The sequence below is a fragment of the Oppia nitens genome, unplaced genomic scaffold, assembly GCF_028296485.1.
Source record: "Oppia nitens isolate AA-2021 unplaced genomic scaffold, nextdenovo-longstitch-racon4-pilon3 scaffold2_pilon_pilon_pilon, whole genome shotgun sequence".
Lineage (NCBI taxonomy): Eukaryota > Metazoa > Arthropoda > Arachnida > Sarcoptiformes > Oppiidae > Oppia > Oppia nitens.
Window position 1 is genome coordinate 1,136,064 of NW_026533210.1, and position 23,937 is coordinate 1,160,000.

At 19.6% G+C, this 23,937-nt stretch overlaps 1 protein-coding gene across 1 annotated transcript in view; it reads left to right on the plus strand.

Moving 5' to 3' along the window:
- The window catches only part of LOC128956183 (potassium channel subfamily T member 2-like), a 41,672-nt gene that overhangs the window by 7,212 nt on the left and 10,523 nt on the right, over positions 1–23,937 (plus strand). The window contains exons 2-16 of the mRNA XM_054301868.1: positions 8,810–8,889; positions 9,280–9,379; positions 10,337–10,474; positions 10,688–10,736; positions 10,861–10,920; positions 12,737–12,811; positions 13,388–13,471; positions 15,383–15,477; positions 15,570–15,809; positions 18,769–18,877; positions 18,985–19,121; positions 19,178–19,241; positions 19,378–19,486; positions 21,062–21,170; positions 22,024–22,173. Coding sequence (XP_054157843.1) covers positions 8,810–8,889; positions 9,280–9,379; positions 10,337–10,474; positions 10,688–10,736; positions 10,861–10,920; positions 12,737–12,811; positions 13,388–13,471; positions 15,383–15,477; positions 15,570–15,809; positions 18,769–18,877; positions 18,985–19,121; positions 19,178–19,241; positions 19,378–19,486; positions 21,062–21,170; positions 22,024–22,173 — 1,599 coding nt within the window. The remainder of the gene's footprint in view (positions 1–8,809; positions 8,890–9,279; positions 9,380–10,336; positions 10,475–10,687; positions 10,737–10,860; positions 10,921–12,736; positions 12,812–13,387; positions 13,472–15,382; positions 15,478–15,569; positions 15,810–18,768; positions 18,878–18,984; positions 19,122–19,177; positions 19,242–19,377; positions 19,487–21,061; positions 21,171–22,023; positions 22,174–23,937) is intronic.

The window sequence follows — 23,937 nt, forward strand, 5'->3', positions numbered from 1 at the left end:
AGCAATATTTGATCAATATGATAATTCATAAACCGTTTTAATCAATCTTATAAATCCATTCGAATTTACTAATAAAAAAAGTTCTGGCATATTTGCACTTAATTAGCCTATTGTGTAAGAGCAAGATTATATAGTAGTTAAATAAATGACAGCTATTTTTAGTAAAATGAGGTCAAATCTGTTTTAATGGTTAATAAAATCAATGACCAATATATCTCGAATTAATTTAAATTAAAACATCAAATTTATCACTTATAATTTATATATTAATTTCATTTAAACCTTTGATGTCAGTCACGGACTTTCTTTATCTTCCACATTAACACCTTTTGTTTTTAATTTCTTTAACTAACGCTGATATGCTCTCTTAGTGACGGCTTCAAGATAAGTATAACTAAAATTTATTGCGGGTTTCAATAGATTAGTTTTGCAATGATATTCATATTCTATCTCATATTTTAATTGGATGTCATGCGAGTTCAAGCCGTCTAACTATTTTATTTTAAGTTATATTACAATTCTTTAATATCAAAATTAAAGACTAGTAATCAATGTATCTGTATGTGAACAAATCACTTTTTAAACATTACATGGGGTCACACAAAAATAAAGTTACTTTTTGTTATTTGATTTAGCTCACTTTCTATACACGGCACCAATATATAGTTTTTATGTTGTTTTTAGTCATAAAATAAAAGTCAATTAGTTTTAATCTCAAAACACTAATTAAGAGTTTTAAGGTTAGAGTTTGGGTTTAATAATTGATTTGTTTTTTTCAAACATAACTGATTCAAACAAATATTATATTTTGCTCTTAAATTAAAACTCAATATATAATAAAAATGAAAACAAAAAATTTAATCAAACGTTGCCTTCAATTATATATATATATTATATCAATATTTGTTGTCTAATTGAAAAATGTTTACTTATGGAAAAAAATTGTTTTCAAGAAATTACTATCAAAAAAAACTTAATTAAAATTTTTATAGAAAATAAATTTACATTAAATAACATCAAAATTACTTTTTTTAAAATTCAAAATATATATAAATATAAAGTATAATTACAAACATTTCATATAAATATAGTGTAATATTTAATAAATATATATTCAATATTTAATATATGTTTTATCTATGAAACTACAGTACATTAGAGTTTTTAAATGTAAAAAATATATAATTTATGTGATTTCAAGCAAATATAACGTCAATAAATCAAAACATTAATAAAAAAATCCATATTTATATAAATATATTATTTGCTTTAGAGATCGCATGAAAATATTATTACAAATTATATAAAAATGATTACAATTAATGCAAAATTATTTATTCAAAACATTTATTTTAAAACTAATTTTAAAATATACTAAATTCTCTCTAATAATAATAATACTAATAATAAAAGTTATTTAAAAAATATATTAAATCACTTAAATAATAATGAAAAAAAAATTCAATAATTATTTTGATAATACATTGATATTTAACAGAATATTCTGTAAAAATCAAATAAACAAAACATAAAATGTTTGAATTCCAAACACAACACACGTATATATTTAGTATATCTTTAATATACTGTAATATACTGTATATATTCAATACATTAGACATTATTTAAAGCCGATATGAATCGATAAATAGCTTAATAAACACAACAATATGTTTGAATGATTGACATGACATCCCTTACCACATATTAGACATTAAATCCCATATAATTCACAGCTCTCTCTCTCTCTTTACTACTACTACTTATTCACTCACTCACTCACTCACCCACTCATTCGTTAACATATTCTCTCTCTGTGTCTATAATTGCTATTAATGTCATTCAAAAGCGTTGCTCTCATAAAGTAAATGGTATTACAGTATACACTAAAAGAGTGTATAGTTTTCAAACATAAAATGCATTTTATAAACAATACTTAAAGCGAATGAATAAATAAATAACAGACTAATAGTTTAGATAATGTTATCAATCAATTGAATGAATTTAATTAAATTTTTATTATCTTTATATACAGTATATATACAGTACATAAAGTACAGCAAAAATTGTTGCTATTTTTTATTGTTATTATATCAACAAAAATATTTAACTAATTTCCCAACAAATATCATAATATTATAGATAAATAACATAAGATTAGATGTGATTTTAATTAGTTATTTTTGACATTATTTCAACAAAAATATTGTTTTATATTATTATTATTATTAATGCTCTACTGATAAGCCATTGATTTTAAAACTAAAATGTTATTTAATACTGAATTTATTTGCAATCAATATTTTTATATATTATTTATATTATTTTAGTTTCTCTCGAAAAAAAAGTTTACTTAAAAATTATTTATAGATTTAAACATTTATACTATAGCTATACAGGTATTAGTTTAATATTTATTATATAAATGGCTATAAATTATGACATTTTGAAACAAAAATTTTTATTTTATTTTTATTATATATATATATTTGACACATACAAACACACCATTTATTTAATGTCAAAATAAAATGTCAAAAAATTTTATTTTTGAAAAATTTATATATTTTTTATTAAGAGTGTTGACTATTACTGAAAACTGTCGTCAAAAAAAATTAGACATAATATATATGATATATACCTATATTTGATATAAATGATTATGTATTTTATATTTAATTTATTGTTTTCTAGTTTTTTTTCATATATATAGATATTTTTTTTGTACAATAATCACAACATTGACAACAAAATAAGACATATTTTTTTGTTAGTTTGTTATAAATAAATAAATTATATATTGTATTGTTTTGTCGACTATTTTTTTGTTTGTTTGTTTTTTTATATATGATTTTATCATTATATGTGTGTTTAAACATATGCTTTAATAATGACATTACATTGTATTTTACATTAATCTTATTATTTTTTTATTTATTTTTTTTAATGATAACATTTTATTATGACATTAATATATAATATAATATTGAATCAATAAATCTGTTATTTGTTTATCAAATGATGGATTTTTTTAAATGTAAAATCTATTATCAAAATATTATCGATTTATATATTTATTTTATTTTATTTTTTTTGTATACATTTAGGACTAAAATCATATTATATATACTTTTTGTTGTTATTGGAGAATAAAACAAACATTTTTTTATTCACTTATATATTAAATAAACTAATCTTTTATTTAATAAAATAAAAATTTTTCAAGTTATATATAATATTACTCTTATATATAAGAAAAAAATATAATGTTTTATATAATTATTAGTTAAATGTTAAGTCATTTAAGAGCTTTTAAGGACTAATCACTGGAGATTAAGCTTTTGAACAGTTATTTTACTGTATTATTATTATTATTATTAAAGAGACTAAAATGGGACCTAATTTTAGTCAAATAGGGTGACCAAAACCATATTACTATTATTATTAGATTACACCTGGAATTTCATCAAAAAAAAAATAAAATAAAAATTATCAATAAAATATTTCAATGTTTTAAAAATATACATATATAATTTAATTTAAAATAATTATTAAATTTATTACTATTTAATTAGTTTATCTAAATATTTTTTATAACTATTTAAATGCGATAATAATTTATATGATGATGTTTTTTGCTATACATTTCGACACTATATTCATTAATTGGGTTTATTTTATTCATTGATTTTATTAATTAAATATACATGAGTGGAAATAGTGTTCAATTAACATTAATATATATCTTTATATTTAATTAAAACATTTAATTAGTTGTTAATGATTTTTGAAACATTGAATTGCAATTAATAAGTTAATTACGGCTACATTTTGATATATATATATATATATATATATATAGTTATTATATATATATAGTTATTATATATATATAGTTATTATATATATATAGTTATTATATATATGTATATAATAAACAAATAGTCTGTAATAATAATAATAATAATAATGAGAATAGTATTAATAATACAGAATATTCTGTGATTTATTTGACATATTAAATACAAAACAAATTTAATTAGCTTTTTATTATTATTATTTATTTTGTCTCAATATATTGCATATATATAGCCGAGAGGTTAATGTATAATAAAATTTTATATAACCTTTAAATGCCAAACAAGTAAACAATGTTCAGTATATATATATACTAGAAATATATATTGTTTTATTAAAATTAAATCATTAAAAAAAATTATCTATTATTATGTTCCTTAAAAAAGTAATAAATTTTTAAAAAATATAATAAAAATTTTTAAATAAATTCAAAATATTTATTTTCTAGTTTATTAAAACAACATAATTGAGATTATATTAGAAAATATTTATAATAATAATATTTAAAATATTAATCCTCTTTAGTTTTTCCTGGAAACAAATTATATTAATAACACTATTGTGTATTTGACATATATTATTATTATTATTATTATTAATATTATATGTATTTTAGTTAATAAATCATTTATATATAAAATTTATAAACAGTATTAATATATAATAGATGTTAAAATTGATTAATATTACTTATAGTTAATATATTTTGTGAACAAATTTATTAAAAATTTTACACATTTTAATAATATGTTATAATATTATAATATGTTAAACAATAATATTTTTAATAATATCAAAGTTTACATTCAATATATATATATATATATATTAAAACTCATTGTAGATCCGCTTAAACATATTTTTGCATAAAAATTATTATTATTATTATTATTACTAGAAACAGATAATAAGTCATAATTTAGTTAATATATACAGTAGTTTAAGCTATAATTATTAGTTTAATATTATTTGATTGACATTTATATGCAAAACATATTGACAATGAACTAAAATATTTCATCAAAATGCAAAAAATAGATAAATTATTATTTCAATAAATCATATGATAGTTATAATACAATACAATTTGTATTGCTATTTGATATACAGTATTACATATCAATTAGATTAACAATTTTAATAACTATATTCTGTAAATATATAAAAAAAAAATGTAATATAAATCTTATTCAATATTAAATATCAATAAATATAATTGTTTTGTTTCTATTAATAAAATTACATAAAAATCAATTGATATAAATTATTACTCAATTGAATTCAATAATAATAATGTACTGAATATTTTGATATATATATTATAGTATATATACTGTATTGTATAAATATATATATATAGCAAACTTTAAATCTATATTGATTAATCTAAACTAATATTATAACTAAACTAAAAATATAAATATTTTTATGATAAGAGTTAATAATAACAAAAATGCTTTTTATTACAAAAAATATTATTTACTGTATATTTATATATATATATAATACAAACACATAAGTGCTACCAAACAAACAAAAAAAATGCAATGAATTGTAAAAATATGTTTTGTATATCAAAAAAATATAGTAGTTTTTGAAAAAAATACATTTTTATTCACTACACATAACAAAAATACTGTAAAGTTTAGTTCAATACACACATACACACACTATATGTATGTTTTCTAGATTTTTTTTGATATTCAAAAATATGTATTAAAAAATAAATGTTTGATAGAAATGTTTGATATATTGATGTATTTATTAATATATTTGAGAGATATTTATACAATTTATAAATATATATATATTTTTTTGCAATCTATGAACATATAAAAAATGTGTAACAAAAAGCTGACATAAGTAGCAAAAACCTGATAACATCTATATATTTCTAATATTTGTATATATATATACAAACAGTATATTCTGTATAAATCTATAACATCTATATATTAACTGTTTATATGTATATATCTAATGTATATATTGTATAATATATATATATATAGTATATATATATATTCTGTATAAATACACTGTTTATATATATATCAAATAATAATAATAAAAAAAGTCTGTGAATTAGACACATGTGTATTAACACAGGAAACTAAATGTTATGTTATATTTGCAGATATTCTCTCTCTCTCTCTCTCTCTCTCTCTCTCTCTCTCTCTCTCTCTCTCTCAGTATATTAACCGCACATATTTAATATTAACATCACATATACAGTACTGTATAGTAGTTTTGCCTAAACAGTAAAACTACAATACAGTTACATACAAAGTGTGTACTTAATATAAATCAATTTTTTCATATATTAACATAACATTATTATTATTTTTAAAAAAAAACATCACAAAAATTAGTCAATTATATAATAGTTAATTTAGTTGTCAATCAAACAATTTAGTCAAACATGACATTTAGATTACATGAATTTTAATAATATTATTATTAAAAATCTGTATTTAGTTAATGGCATATAATTACTTGAATATTAGATTTTATTACTAATAAATGTTAAAATTATAATTATTAAAATAATAAATAATCGAAAAATTTATATATATGTATTAAATAATATAATTTTTCATTTATCTTTTGTTTATAATACTCATAAATGATATAAACTTATTCATAAATAGTTTGAAACAATAAATATAATAAATATAGTGTTTTGGAGATTATAAATATTATATATTATTTAATAGTATAATAAATTTATGATCAAAAAAATTATATGTTATATATATAACACAGAAATAATAATAATATAAACAAAATTGCAACAAAATAATGTTAAAATATTCATCAAAATATAAATAATAATAATAATAACTCTCTATTAAATACAGAATATTCTGTATTTTTCTTATTTTTTTGAATAACAACCGCACGGTTTTGCAATTTTCTAACTCTCGATAATAATAATAATAATAATCATTGCATTCATGACATATATTATATATATATACAGTATATACAGTATATTATATATATAACTGTGAATAAGTCACCGGTATATCAGATTCAGCTCCTATATGTCTAACAATATATACAGTATATACTGTGGTATTAAAGATTTTTTTTATATATATATATACTGTATATTATAATACAATGTATATAATATATATACTATATATACAGTATATTGTAGTTTATATTTGAGAAACTTAATATGATTTTTTGCTTTATTATATGATAGTTATTATCTCTCTCTCTCTCTCTCTCTCTCTCTCTCTCTCTCTCTCTCTCTCTCTCTCTCTCTCTCTCTCTATCTCTCTCTCTCTTAATATAAAAATAATATTACATTTACTTTTTTTAGGTCTTCTCTTCTTTTCCAGTGATTATTATAATATCCGATATTTTTATTTTATTTTTTTTTGTGTTTCAAACGAAAAACTAGTGATATTTTTTTCCTGATTTTTAGTAATCATTATTTATATTAGGATTTTATATATAAATAGATATTAATTCAATATATACTGTGAGCGTAATATTACAAATTATTATTGCTATTATTATTATTATTATTATTAGTGTATTATTAATATTAATATAAAATATATCTATTTTTATATTTAGTATAAATTGAAACTAATTTCTATTGAAAATCTGTAGAAAATATACAAAAATTATTATTAAATTATTATACAATATATTATTAGTAAAACAAACAAAACTAATATTATAAACAAAAAAAACAAAAAAAGTTTTATATAAATGTGAAATTTCTATAGATAAACACAAAAATCATAAATTATTATTATTATTATGTTTGTTTAATATTTAAAATAAATAATAATTTTAATGGCAAAACATTTTTGTGATAAACATAGCAACAAATAAAATAAAAATAAATATAAAATAATAAATAATAAAATAGTCAACAATAATTTTTGCTGACAAAAGCAAACCCAACAATTTTACCCAAAAATATATAATTTATTATATTTTTTATAAAAAAAAATCAATAACTATTTTATATATAGTTTTTTGTGTGAAATTTTTTTTCCATTGAAAAATAGCCTTAAATTAATTTAAATCAAAATTTAATTTTGAAGGCATTGGAAAATCTATATAATATATATTTATTTATTTTTTTTAATACGATATTTGGTGTATACAGTAGTTTCAAACTTTTTTCAACAACAAAAAAACACAAAAATATTTTGATCACTAATTTTTATTTTTATATATCAATTTTATATCAATGTGTTTGTATGAGTCTCTTAACTAATATTTTGGACAAAAAAAATAAGTATCACTTAATATATCTATATATATAGGAAAACATTAATAACAACAAAAAAGTGTCGAAAAAAAGCTAAAAAAACATGACTTTTGTTTTTATATGTTTATACCAAACAAAAAATAAATAACAAAATAATAATTGACTATTTTTTTATATTATTTTATTTTTCATTATTATTGACAATATCATCATTTATATGAAAAAAATAAATAAAATTAATGACTATTTTCTAAATTAAATGATTTTTGTTTCTTTTGTTTTTTTGGTTTTATCATAATTAATACTATCACTATATAAAATAAATTTATTATTATTATTATTGCAATAATATATTACAGAAAATTAAACTACAATTAAATATCAAACTAACAAATAAAAAAAATAGATGACATTTAACAACACATTTGAATAGTCAAAAAAAACTAATTATTATTACAGCAATAATAATCATAATAATAATACTAATAATCGTGACTTTATTTAATTAAAATGGGAACAAAAATTATAAAATTTATTAATACTATTAATATTCAAAGAAAAAAAAACTATTATATTATATGAATATTTATATATAAGTTATAAGTATATCATTAATTATTTAAATAAATATATATATAATTTTTTTTGATATTATTATTATTTTTATTTTACATGTAATATATATTTTATTTTTGTTTGCATTTTCAGAGTACGCGTCGAGTTTTACGTTAATGAAAATACATTGAAAGAGAGATTGCAATTATATTTTATTAAAAATCAGAGATCGAGTAAGTAATATACTGTATATTTATATTAAAACTATATATTTATATATTTATATATACATTTTTATATAAATATTTTTGTATATAGTTTTATATAGACTATAATTATTATTTAATTTATGATAATTGCTTTTGATAACTGTGATGACAATAACAATTTGTATGGAAATAATAATAATAATAACTATAATAATTTACATGAAACATGTAAATCATTGATAAATTATTTTACAACAAAAAATAATAAAAATTAAAATCAAATACCAATAATTAATTATATTATTATTAATAATTAACAAATTTATTACTATTTATAATAATAATTATTATTTTAACCATTACTTTGTATTAATTGCCGACTTTTTTTTTCTCTCTCTCTCTCTCTCTCTACAGGCTTAAGGATACGTATAATTAAAACAATACTTAAACTGATTGCATGTCTATTATATGTGATACGCGTTGTAGTGGACAGTGGACCGACCGCTGCCAACTGGTATATACATTATAAACCCTTTAATATAAACCATATTTAATATTACATTTGAATAATTAATTTAATATCAAAAAAAAAATCTTATTAAATATTAAAACCTTAAGATCAGACCAGAAATTCTTACGCCATAATCGTGCGAATAAAATAAATAATTTTTATGTTTATTTGATACTAAGTATACATATATACCGGTATATATATATACTGTATATTAATCAATACATATGCAGATATATTTTTTTTATATACAGGTATATACTGTATGTACATATAATATGTTAGGTAAAGCTTTTAATCTAATGAGTACTTATTATTATTATTAATAATAATAATGTTATCATTTGCTGTATAAATAAACATATGTCATAATATTATTTACAAATATATTTATTGTACAGTATATTAATGTATTTAGATTTATTTAGTGGTTATTTATCGATTTCATACTTAATATAAAATTATATTTTTAGTTTATTTTTTGTTACTTATTATTATAATAAATAAGTAATCGCAAAATCTATAGTATCTATAGGTATATATATATCAAACAGTTTGAAATTGATATATCGGACATAAATATATAACATATAATTTCAAATATATTACATTTCAAACTAAATGAATTGATTTTTTATTTGTAAAACTAAACTTAAAGAAAATAAATTTATACAAAAGATAGCAAAAAATTTATATCAATTTTATAACATATAGAATATCAATATTTTCTAATAACAAATATATTTATATATAACTTAATACAATATATATCTTATAAATAGCAGATTTAATATAGATTTATAGTTAGTGATGTGCTGAGACTGTATTATTATTATTTATATTATTAAGCATTTTGACATTTATTGTGCGATATTATTATTATTATATATCTGTACAACAATTTAATATAATATAAATTAAGTTAAGATATATATTGATTGATAACTGTTTCCCAATTAGTTACGGCTGTCCTCCAAATGAGGCCAACAATAATAATACACTACAAGTCAACTATCCGTACGCTTATTCACCGTATGGCTGGGATTTAAGCCGTGGATTTGGTTACTCTATTAATTACACCTCAACGCCACTCAATTGGTATTAAATATAATTTATTTATATATTATATTTATATCATATAATAGTTATACTATCGGTATATCATATAATAATTATATACAGTATCTAAGTATATAAGTCTCTAACATATATATATAAAAAAAATCATTTATTAAATCATAAGATAATTAGACGTTTTAATTTAATTTCATTCAAACAAAAAATTTGTTTTATTTTCACCCAATAATATAGGAATGCCATACTCTATGTGGACAGACCACCAATTTTGTGGACGTTTCAAGTAATTATTTATTAGTTTAATAATTTATTTTTTTAATATAAATCTAATAATTTTAATTAATAAAAATCTATTGATTTTATTTTTTTATTTATTAAAAAAAATTAATTAAAAATTAATATTACAGACAAGTGTGGCACTTATATGTCTCGCCGAAGCCTTACTATTAGCCTATTTATCATATAAAGTATGTATACATAATAATAATTAGTAAATATATATATACTGTATATTATAAGTAGAGTATTATAAACACAATAAAACTAATTAATTTAAAAGTGTTTATCATTAATTATAATGATCTCACATTTTAGTAGGCAATGAGTCTCTTATTATTATTATTATTATTATTATTGTTACTAAAAATTTTTAACTATTAGTTTTATAGAAAAACAAACACAAAACTGCTTAAAACACTTTCCATTATCTATGGGTTTATTTTCATATTACAGTAGATATACTGAGATATATAAGGATATATATATATATATATATACTGTATAAGTACTGTATATCTAATGTATTTTTATACTGTTTTGTTATATTACTACTGTATATAAGTGTATAAATACAATGTGGATATATCTATCAAGCAGTTGTTGTATTAAATTATATAATACTTAAGCACTGTTAGGTTTTAGGTTAGGTTAGGGCCAGAAGCTGATTGAATTTGCAATGATATACTTGTACTTGTAATGTATGTATCAAATTAATGTCATTTTATGATTATGTTATTAAATTATCTAATAGTGCTCTCTCTCTCTCTCTCTCTCTCTCTCTCTATATATATATATATATATATATATATATATATATATATATATATATATATATATACACCACTAATGTGTGTTAAGTGATTATCAATTTGAAGAAATAAATAATAATAATAATAAAATTCAGTTACACATATAAATTCACAACTAATTTAGAGAAATATTTTTTGTTTGTTTGTTTTATTTTGCAAATAAGTCGTGCGATTATTATTTTTATTGCATAAAAATTATGTTTAGATTTATAGTTTATTTTTTAAAATAATATCAAAACACTGTTTGTGTATTATTATTATTAAATATGTATATTTATTTACATCATCAACAACACGCACGCACACACCTAAAAAAATGACACTTTCCTCTATACAGTATATATATATATCTACTGTCTAAATGCTATTACTTTTTTTATATATATAATACTTGAATGCTATACCACTGGCATATCAATTGCATTATTATTGAATTTTATTATTATTATTATTATTTTTATTACTTTAGACGTGAATTTCAATGTGATTTATTTTTTTGGATGCTTTTACTGAAAGTGCAGTTTTTTTCATGAATTTTATTTAATAATTTGTTAAACTTTTTTTATGTATATTTTATTTATTTTAAATATATGTATTTATAAATATCTAAACACTTATATATTGATATATAAGAAAACATTCACAAAAAACACTACATTAACTCCATTGATATACATTTATTTTTAAAAAAATATATATAAAAAGCTAGAATTTTAATTAACACGAATATCATAAAAAATAAGATTATTTTTTTATTTTTTTATTATTATTATATACTGTATTTAATTCTGTAATTTATTTCTCTTTAGTATAGTATATATAAACTATAATTTATGTAATATACTATACATTTATAATAGAGAGAGAGAGAAAGAGAGAGAGAATATTCTGTATATAAATATATCATATCTTCAAAAACAGTGGGATATCTCATTGAATCTCTCTCTCTCTCTCTCTCTCTCTCTCTCTCTCTCTCTCTCTCTACACTAAGTGTATCATTGATTTTATTTTAGACACAAAACACACTGACATTTATAGGATATAAACCCCATTATTACACGACTATTATTATTATTATTAGTATTATTCTTGTAGTAAAATTGCGAAAACAACACAACAACAAAAACAAACCGATTTTCATATAACTATTATATATATATATATAAAAACTATAATAATTTTTTTCCACTTATAGGGAAATGTAATGCAAACGCTTTTATCGTTTCATTTTATTTTGGAGATCGTCAACAACGCTCCCTTTGTGGCCACAGTATGTATAATACATTAAACTACTAGTGCTATGATTGTATGCCTTTTTATAACAATATATATATAATAACAACATTATATCATATTTTTTTATATATATACACAAAATATATCATATCTTTAATAATCTAAATCAATGAATCCCCGATTGCCGACTACCGATCTAATGATATATATACACAAACATAGTATAGTCATAACTACATTAAAACATGACAACATAACTGTGCCGTACAGTTTAGATATTGAGACAATTGCATCCCTTTCCCCTCTCCCTCCCCCTCCCCCAACCCTAACACATATACACACACAGTGAGAGTTCAAGTAAGTTATAGCACCAAAAAAAAAAAGTTGTCACAAATATCTCCTGAATTATGAATTATTATAACCTATGCTCTCTCTCGACGACAGTTGCGGCTAATGGTTGTCAAATAAATACAATATATATTCAGTATATAAATAAATATCAAAAAACAAAATCTTTATTATAACCAAACAAAAAAAACAATATTTATTTCATATACAGTATATATATAAATAACTCCATTATGATATGATATTATTATTATTTGTACAGTTAATATGGTCTCCATTACGTAACCTATTTATACCGGGATTCCTGAACTGTTGGCTCGCCAAACATGCCCTCGAAAATATGTTTGTAAGTATATATAAATCTAACTGTCCTCAACATCTATATATATATATATATATAGTAAATTTATACAAACATATGTTTTATGATTTATATACACATATATATACAGTATAAACAGGTAGATAGTTATATATACAGTACAATACAATACTGTATACAGTATTACACTTCACTTATCACTTAGGAATGCGTGTTATATAACAATTTGGTAAATATTTGTCAAATAATCATCATTTTTATCGTTTTTTTTATAATCGTAACACAAATGTATTTATCATAATGTTGTCCACACATTGTATATAAATTTTTTTTAAAAAAGCAGTAAATGTATGAAAAATTTTTATTTTAGTTAATCTTATAATTTTATCAAATATTGATAACACAGACACACTGTTATTATATATTACATTATATTATATAATTAATAGATAATAGAAAAAAAAACTTTTTATTTATAAATAAATAAATATATTTTTTTCTCTAATTCAACATAAATATTGTATAATAATAATAATAAAAAAGTTTTGACTAAATATTTTTAATAATTTATAGATTAGTAGACATTAAAAGTTAGTTTAAGTAATATTAGGTGTAAATAAAATCTATTTTTCTTTATATTTATTTGTTTTGTTTTTGTTGTTGTTTTTTTTTGCTAAAACAAAATTGTTTAACAATTTATAATTTAAGTTCACATTTTAGTAGTCTATATATATATTTTTATTATAGACAACAACAACAACAAAATCATTACTTTTGACAAAAAAACATTTGACAAAACTTTAGGCTAAATATATATATAGTATATATAAGACAATAGTTGACAAATTTAAACACAAATTTAGGGACAAACAAAAACAAACCTTTAGGTTATTTTAGAAATAGTGGTTTAAAATATATATTGAGATTACTATAAGTCAATAGTGATAGGGAAAGGATAGGGATATACTATAATGTTATTTACACTGTAAATGGTATATATTTTTAGTGAAATGCTATATAAAAACACGTCAAACAAGTTGTGTTCACTTATAGAGATCAATCCAGTCATCCATAAGCGCGTAGACATAGTCTCTCTCTCTCCATAAGCCACCACTTCATACATTACATACCAGCTCTCTCTCTCTCTCTCTCTCTCTCTCTCTCTCTATGACGTGATTTTCCCACATTATCTCCTATTCATCGATACAACGAAAATCATAGTCCAAAACATATTTAACTCTTAAATGTGTCTGTTTTTCACTCTCTATCACTAATATCTCTGTTAAAAATCAAATGTCATTTCAAAAAATGTGATTTAAGTCTTACATACAGTACACTAACATTGAGAGAGAGAGAGAGAGAGAGAGAGAGAGAGAGAGAAAGAGAGATAAAGGCATAGACATAGCTGTGAGAGTATGTGTGTCTGTAATGTCTTTAAACGAAATCAAATCAAAAATCAAATGAAATTTAACAAAATTAATTGAAAACAAAACAAACAAACAAATAAAACAAAACAACAAAAATACAATACAACAGACAGTTAGACTCGAAATTGAATTCAATGACAATAATGTTATACCAAAACAAAAAAAGACAAAATTATATAGACTTTTAGTTTAATGTCAAATACCAATTGGTTTAAATCACACATCAATAAAATAAAACTAATAATAATAATAATAAAAATAAAATTACTTTTTTTTACTGAAACAATCGCCAAAAATCAACGAACAATATAAACCGTTACAAATATAAAATAAAATTATTTAATAGACTTTTATATATACCGTATATAATATTTGGATTCAATATTGTCCTTAAAAAATAAATTACATATAATATATAAATACTAATTGTAATAATCAATAATCAATTTTAAAAGCACTGGTATGTTAAAATAAAACTAAAATCACATCCATTTCCTCCATAATGTAGAATGACTTGCACCGGGCGATGCAGAGATCGCAGTCGGCTCTTAGCCAACGTTTGATGATATTGTCGGCCACACTGTTGTGTCTCATATTTACCAGGTATTATACACACCCACCCACCCACCCCTCCCCAAAACACAGATAGCACACAGTTAATCATATAATAATATACACACCATTTTCACCAACAGTGTGTGCGGCTATCAGCACTTCCAGAGGGCCGGCGGTCGCAATGTCGACCTATTCGAGAGTCTATACTTTGTTGTCGTCACGTTCGCCACTGTCGGCTACGGCGACTATAAACCGGATCGTTGGCCGTCGCAGTTGTTTATGGTTATCATGATTTGTGTGGCACTGATTGTATTGCCCACACAGTTTGAACAGTTGGCCTACACTTGGATGGAAAGGCAAAAACTTGGCGGCAGTTATAGGTATGTCTTGTTTTATTTCATCCATCAAAACATAACTATTAGCTGTATAATTAAGGGACAGTTGTGTTTTTTGATGTTTTATTTATATCAAAATATGAAAAGTTTTGTATTTTTTGTTTATTTCTATTATTTTTCATTTAAAAATTTATTAAATATTTATTATTAGTTATTATTATTATACTATATTATATTATTAACTATATAAAAGTGTATAAATTGTTTTTTGTATTTTTTATTTATTTCTATCAATTTTTATCTAAAAATTTTAATCTTATTTTTTTCATTAGTTATTATTTGTTATTAAATATTTGTTATTATTATTATTATATAAATAGTTGATTGAAATAAAATAGTTATCAATTTTTTATTTGTTTGTTAGTTACTATTGTTAAATATGTTTAAACTATTAATATAATCGCAGATTTATTTATAAATTATATTATTTTTAAAAAAAAATTTATTATTATTTAGTTATAAATTATTTATTGAGATTAATATTCAACTATAGTAATAATGATAATAATAATAATACTATTATAATAATAAGCTTACTTTATATAAATTATTAATATTTATAATATATTATTAACATTAATCACTAAATGTATTAATAAATAATATTAAACATTATTTATTATACTTTATAATTTAATTATTTAGTAAATTTCAAAAAGATTATTATTTACTAATTGAAATATTAATATTTAATAATAATAATAATTAAATTGACATTTATTTGATTTAAAATTGCAGCAATTTTTCAAATATTATCAATAATTAATATTACTATTAATAATAACTAAATAAACATTTGAAATGTAATTTATTTTATTTTTTTAAATATAACAAATACAGTATAATGATTATATACAAAATTCAATTTATCTAAATAAATAGAAATATATATATATATATATATATATATTAAAACTAAAAATATCATCTAATTTGTCATTTAATATTTATTATATTATATTTGAATTTAATCTGAAAATATATAATAATAATACAATTCAATACATTTATTATATTATACACTAAAAAATGCTTTTTATTTTTACATTTATTTGTTTAAAGCATTTCACAATTTTTGTCTCTCTTTCTCTCTCTCTTTTAATGCCAAACAATAAGTTTTGTAATAATTTTTTTTCTCTCTCTATTTGAGAAATAATTTTTTTTTATATATATATACTAAACAGATCTGTTATTTTGGATATATTTATATATAAATAATATTTTATTTCAACACATATAAAATATACTGTATTTAAGTAAAGATTATCGATTATAATAGCCATATGTGGTGTGTTTGAATCGGCTTTAGCTTAACTATACCCGGCTTATATACCATTTTTTATATAACTGTCCCCACGATATATAAATAAATTTATATTATATATATATCTGACTATAATATTTTTTTTATCAAATACGTGTGTCTACAGTAAAAATTATTATTATTATTATTATTGCAATATATATATATTTTTCGGTAGAAAAAATGTTGTCATATTTTTATATAACATTTATTAGCATTAGTTTATAACCAAATTTTGGCATCAATTTGCAACAACAAAAAATGTATATTTTGACAAAATTTTTAGTTTTTTTTATTGATACAAACCTAACCAACAACAAAAAAATGAGACGATATATCAATAGTTAGATATATTTTCGTATAAATATATATTTATATAATATATATTTGTTGTCTCTTTTAAGAATAAATATTATATTTGTTTGTTTTTTTTGTTGAATTTTTTTAAATAGAAAAAAATATATAATATATATAAGAAACAAATAATAACAACAATAATAGTATTTAGCAAAAATGGATATATAATATAGTATAGTATGAAAATGTTAAATCTATAAAAAAAAATATATCTATATATAGTATATATGAGTATATATTTATGTTATGTTCATATTGTTTGATTGAATGGTATTTATTTTGACACACAAAAACCTGGATTCATTAGTAGCCGTATTATTGTATTATTATTATTAGTATTAGTTTTTATTAAATAGCATTGTCAACTGTCCCTATGTTTTTTTTTATCAGGTTTAGATTTTTGGCTATCTAAACTATGTAGGTTAATGAGGGGGAGGGTGGAAAGGGGGAGGGCTTAAAAATCAGCTATTTTTATATTCAAATAAAATTTATAAAATTTTTACATAAATACCATAAATGTTTGTTTTTGTTGTTAATTATTGTAAATTATTTGGAAAATATTTTATTTTTTGTTGTTGATTATTATTATTATCAACTAATTTGTTAAATTCCTTAAATTTTTACTTAAAATATAAAAATACTTTTACTTAAATTAAATAATTAAAATTATTGTATATTAAACTTAATAATAATAACATAATAACAATGTCTACAGGTTTAACAAATAAAATAAGTTGGTAACACTACTACTACTACTACTACTACTAGTATATCATATTTGTGTCTATTATTTTGTTTGTATGAAAAACACCATAATTTTCAAGTATATATATATATAAATCTTATTATGTTTATTTACTACTAAACAACATATTTGACATAATATTTGTTTTACGTTTTTTTTTTAAAAACAAAAAATCATTTTTAATATCAAAATCTTGTATTTAGTATAAAATGTTTTACTTTTATAAAAACAGAAAAATAATTTTTTTTTGAAAAAAAGATTATTTACAAATATTTTGTATATTTATTATTATTATTATTATTATTATTTTAGTTTAGTTTACATTTAGTTTATTTTGTCATACATGTAATGCCCCGGAGCAATAAAAATAGATATTTTTTTTATTAATTTGATATATTGATGATCGATTGTATTATATTAAATATATAGAAAATTGAAAATCTCTGTATATATATACAGTATATCATATACTTTAAAAAAATAATAGTTTTATATAAAATATTATATTATTTTTATTTTTATTATACCTATTATTATAGCATACATAGGGCTCAAACCGAGAAACATGTGGTTGTCTGCAGCACAACATTACGATCGGACACTATTATGGACTTTCTCAACGAGTTTTATGCTCACCCGCTATTACAGGTGTGTGTGTGTGTGTGGGTTTGATGTGCTCAAAAAGCTACCATTCCCCAGCCCCTAATAAAATTCAGTAAATGATACCGATCTTAATTGATATATACTTTATATAGGATTTTTATGTGGTATTACTGTCCCCATGCGAATTGGATATAACCATGAAAATGATACTACAAGTGCCAATGTGGGCCCAACGGGTCATCTATATACAGGGCTCGGCCCTTAAGGATACCGATCTTACCAGAGCCAGGTTTGTTGTGTTTAATACATATATAATTAAAATAAATTTATTAAAAATAAAAATAGGATGTGCGCTGCCGAGGCTTGTTTTATATTAGCCGCTAGAAATTATATCGATAGATCAGCCGCTGTAAGTAATTAATTAATTAATTAAAATTATTTAGTTATTAATTTAGTTAAATATTAGTTAATAATAAAACTAACTAAATGATTGAAAAATAAGTTAAAATATTTATTTATTTATTTTTAATTTGACTAATAAATAGGATGAACACACAATACTACGTTCGTGGGCTGTCCGCGACTTTGCGCCTAACGTTCCCCAATATATACAGATATTTAGGCCCGAAAACAAAATACATGTAGCCTTTGCCGGTAAGTCTATGTTTTATAGTATTATTAAAATTATTATTTTTTAAAAAAAAATTTATAATTTAATTTAATTTTTGCTTTTTTGACACATATTTTTATTTGGGAAAAAAATCATTTCTTGAAATCTGTATTTTCATTATTGTATAATTTAATTTAAGTAATAATAATAATAATAATAATAATAATAATACAGTATTTGTAATATAAATAATTAAATTATTTGAATTACTGAGAATTTATTTTTGAAAGAGAAAAAAACAAAATAATTTTAACATAAATTGTGTGTTATATTTGAATAGAAAATATTTTTCTCATTTTCATATATTTATTATTTATTATTTTTTGTTGTATAGAAATATAACAAAATATTTTATAATATCAAAAAATATTTTTCAAATAAAAAGTCTATTATATACTATATAATATATATTTATTATAATATATATATATATTTGAACTAGTTCATTGCAAGTTAAACATGCAAAAAATTTATCAATTTTAGTAATACAAAAAAATATTTTATTGATACAGTTTTCAATATACAGAATATTCTTGAATTTTTTGTTAAATTTTTATAAACTTACTGTATATTATATAACTGTATTATTATTATTATATAAAGTTGAAATTTAAGTGAAACTATTTTTCCTAGAAAATAGCAAAAACTTAATAATAATAATTTGAATTAAATCTATTTTCAAGTACTTTAAAACACAGTACACACATACAGTATAGTGACAATTGAATTACAGTACACTATAAATAATATATATTGTATATATATTTGAATATACCGTAATTCTATGCATAAAATTTAAGTTTGTTATTACATTATTGCAATGTGCGAACAATTTAATTGATTTTTATAATTAAATTTTTTGATGGTTTAAAAGCATTTGACTAAAACTAGACAATGAGTGAGTGAGTGAGTGAGTGAAAGCAAGTTTTGCTTATCAAACTATTTTTTAATGAAAACTCATTTTCAATTGAATTGAATTACAATTTTGTGTCGATTTTTGTAAAACAATTTTACATTATTAGCACTTTTATTCAACAACAACAACAAAAATTTAAATAAAATGTCAAAAAAATTTTAGTCAATAATTACTATTTAATTACTGTTTAATTACTGTTTGTCTTTTTAAATTTATTTAATAGAAATGTCATTTTTTATCGACATTTTGTATATTACTTAAATATATACATAATTTTGTTTTTATTATTTGTTAGTATTATTATTCAAGTTAGTTATTAGTTATATATTTATTTATTTTCTACTGAAATATACACACAAATAAATAAATAAATTGAAATAAAAAAATTATTTTATTTATTATTATTATTAATTTCTGTTAATTACTGTTTGTTTTTTAAAAAATTGATTTAATAGTCATTTTTTATCGACATTTTGTATATTACTTAATACATACATAATTTTTGTTTTTATTATTTGTTAGTATTATTATTAATGGTTTTATTAGTCATATATTTATTTTCTATTGAAATATACATACAAATAAATTTATTGAAATTAAAAAAACTATATTTATTATTATTATTATTATTATTAATTTCTAGAGCACGTTGTTTGCGAGGATGAGTTTAAGTACGCCCTGTTAGCAAACAATTGTCTGTGTCCGGGAACGTCCACTTTGGTGACACTATTATTGCATACATCAAGAGGACAGTATGTTTTTTATTAATTTAATTTTGGTTCAATTGAATCTATTTTATCAATTTGATTGATAAATAAATAACTTAATATATATAGAAATTTAATATAACAAAGTGATGATTATATAATTTAGAAATTTTTATCTATTATTATTATTGCTATTATAATATATCTAATACTAAATACTATTACTTATTACTATTAATTTATATATAGATTAAGTAATATTAGTATTACTAAACAAAATAATTAGTTATTTGAGACAACAAAAAAATTTAATTAAAAATAAATAGTTAGCATTTTTATTATTATTATACATAAATAAATTAAATAGTAATTGTTTTCGCTGTAATTGTTCAGAATAATTAGAAATATTAGCTAGGAGCATTTAATAAAGGTATTTAATCTAGGTTTGTTTTTATTTATTTTTTTTTAATTATCACTCACTATAATAGTTGACTAATATTAGTCAACTAACACAGAAACTAAATATAAATTATATCTATTTAGAGAGAGAGAGAGAGAGAGAGAGAGAGAAAGAGAGAATAATTATATTAAACATATATAAAATACAGTATATATACACCAAAAAATAAAGATAATGACAATAACATAGTAATAACATATATGTATAACAACAGTACACGCAGTTGTTGTTAATTAAGTTTTTTTTGTTATTAAATATAAAACACACTGACATACAGTACATATGAGCTCACAGTTACCTTCACACACCATACTAGTAGATTCACACATACATTACAGACACAATCACTCTCTCTCTATATATATATATGATGATATACAATGTTTAGTATTATTTGCTAATCTAATAAATATATATATATATTACACACTAATACAGAGAGGGTCAGACATCTGACGAGGAATGGCACCGACTGTACGGCAAGTGCTCCGGCAATGAGATATATCACATACGACTGGGCGATAGCAGGTTTTTCGGTGAATACGAGGGCAAAAGTTTTACTTACGCATCGTTTCATTCACATAGAAAGTAAGCCAACAATAAATCATCAAAAAAAAAATTGTTTTATATAAAAAATATATTATTATTAGTATTAATACAATACAGACAGTAAATATAGTAAATATGATAGGATATAAGATACCACCATATGATTAGTTATATTACTACTGTATGTATGATAGGATACCAGTGCTCGGATTGTATTAGATACGTGAGTTCAGATTCACTAGTTATTTGCTAACTGTGCTATAAAAAACAGTATTTACACAATTATTGTTTTTTAATTTAATATATATATATATACAGTATATGTATATATTGATAGCTGGAATAATTATGATAATATTATTTTGTGGATTTTATAAGTTATAATTTATCAGTTATTGGTAATAATATTTTTATTACTAATTGAATAATTATTTTTTTTATATATTTATAATATTTATTATATTTCTAATCTATTATTAATATTATATATATATAAGAATAATTTAGCGTACATTTAGTTATAATTTATCATATGATAAATCAATTATTTAGTTAACTTTTTTTAGTATTACAATATAATTTTTTTAATTAATTAATTTTATTTTAATATATTAATTAAACAGTTTTACTAAAATATACATTTTGTAAGTAATAATAATAAAAAACATGGAATATAAAGCATTTATTTGATAAATAAATTTATATTATATGACATGTTATTACTTCTATATTTACTAATATTAATTAAGTAAATGCAATAATATTTTAATTAAATAATTTAAATGTGTGTATATATATATCATATAATTAGATAAAACAATTATATAAATAAAATAATTACTAAAATAAATATAAACATATAAACAATATATAACTTAATATTAATATTTTTATATTTTATATACAAATCTAAAATATTTTATATATAAATTTAAATTACCGGTAATAGTATAATATTGTTTTAATATGTGATATATTGCTTATTTTTAATATTATTTTTATAATTAGCCTAAACACATTAATATTTTTTTCCCGCAATATTAATTAAATAATTAATAATAATAAAAATTATAATGTTATTATTCAACATACTAGACATAGTATAATATTTTTAGTCTAATTATTTACACACACACACAAAATGGTATAATTATAGTATCAATTATATATGTGAATATATCTATATATAGCAATTACTTTTAACCTATGACCTATATAAATATATATTTTTATTTGTAAAATTAACTTAATATTCATATATATATATATACTGTATTAGTCATATGAATATTAAGTTAATTTTATAAATAAAAAATTATCACAACTATTACTGTAACATATTTTTAGTAGTTTTGTTATTATTATTAGTATTACTACTATGAATACAAAATTAGTCCCTAATAGTCAAAATCATTTAACTAGAAGATAATTAATGCAAATTATGGACATTAGCATGTACAATTTATTATATAACATAATAATAATAAAATAAATATTTTATTTACACAACAATGGCATCATTTAATATATTTAACTATTATGTATATAATACCCATATCATAGAAAATTTTTTTTATAATACATATTTTAGACTTTAATTTCTTTTTTTTTTATTATTATTATTATTATTACTGTATATTATAATATATATAAGACCCTTGAAAATAAGCTAATAATTTTTTTAACTGTATATCTATAAAAAACACTGTATTTTATATATCAATATATATATATATGCATTACAATATAAGTCAAAGAGATTTTTTTATTAAGTGAAAATATAAACTAGTATTTTAAACTCAA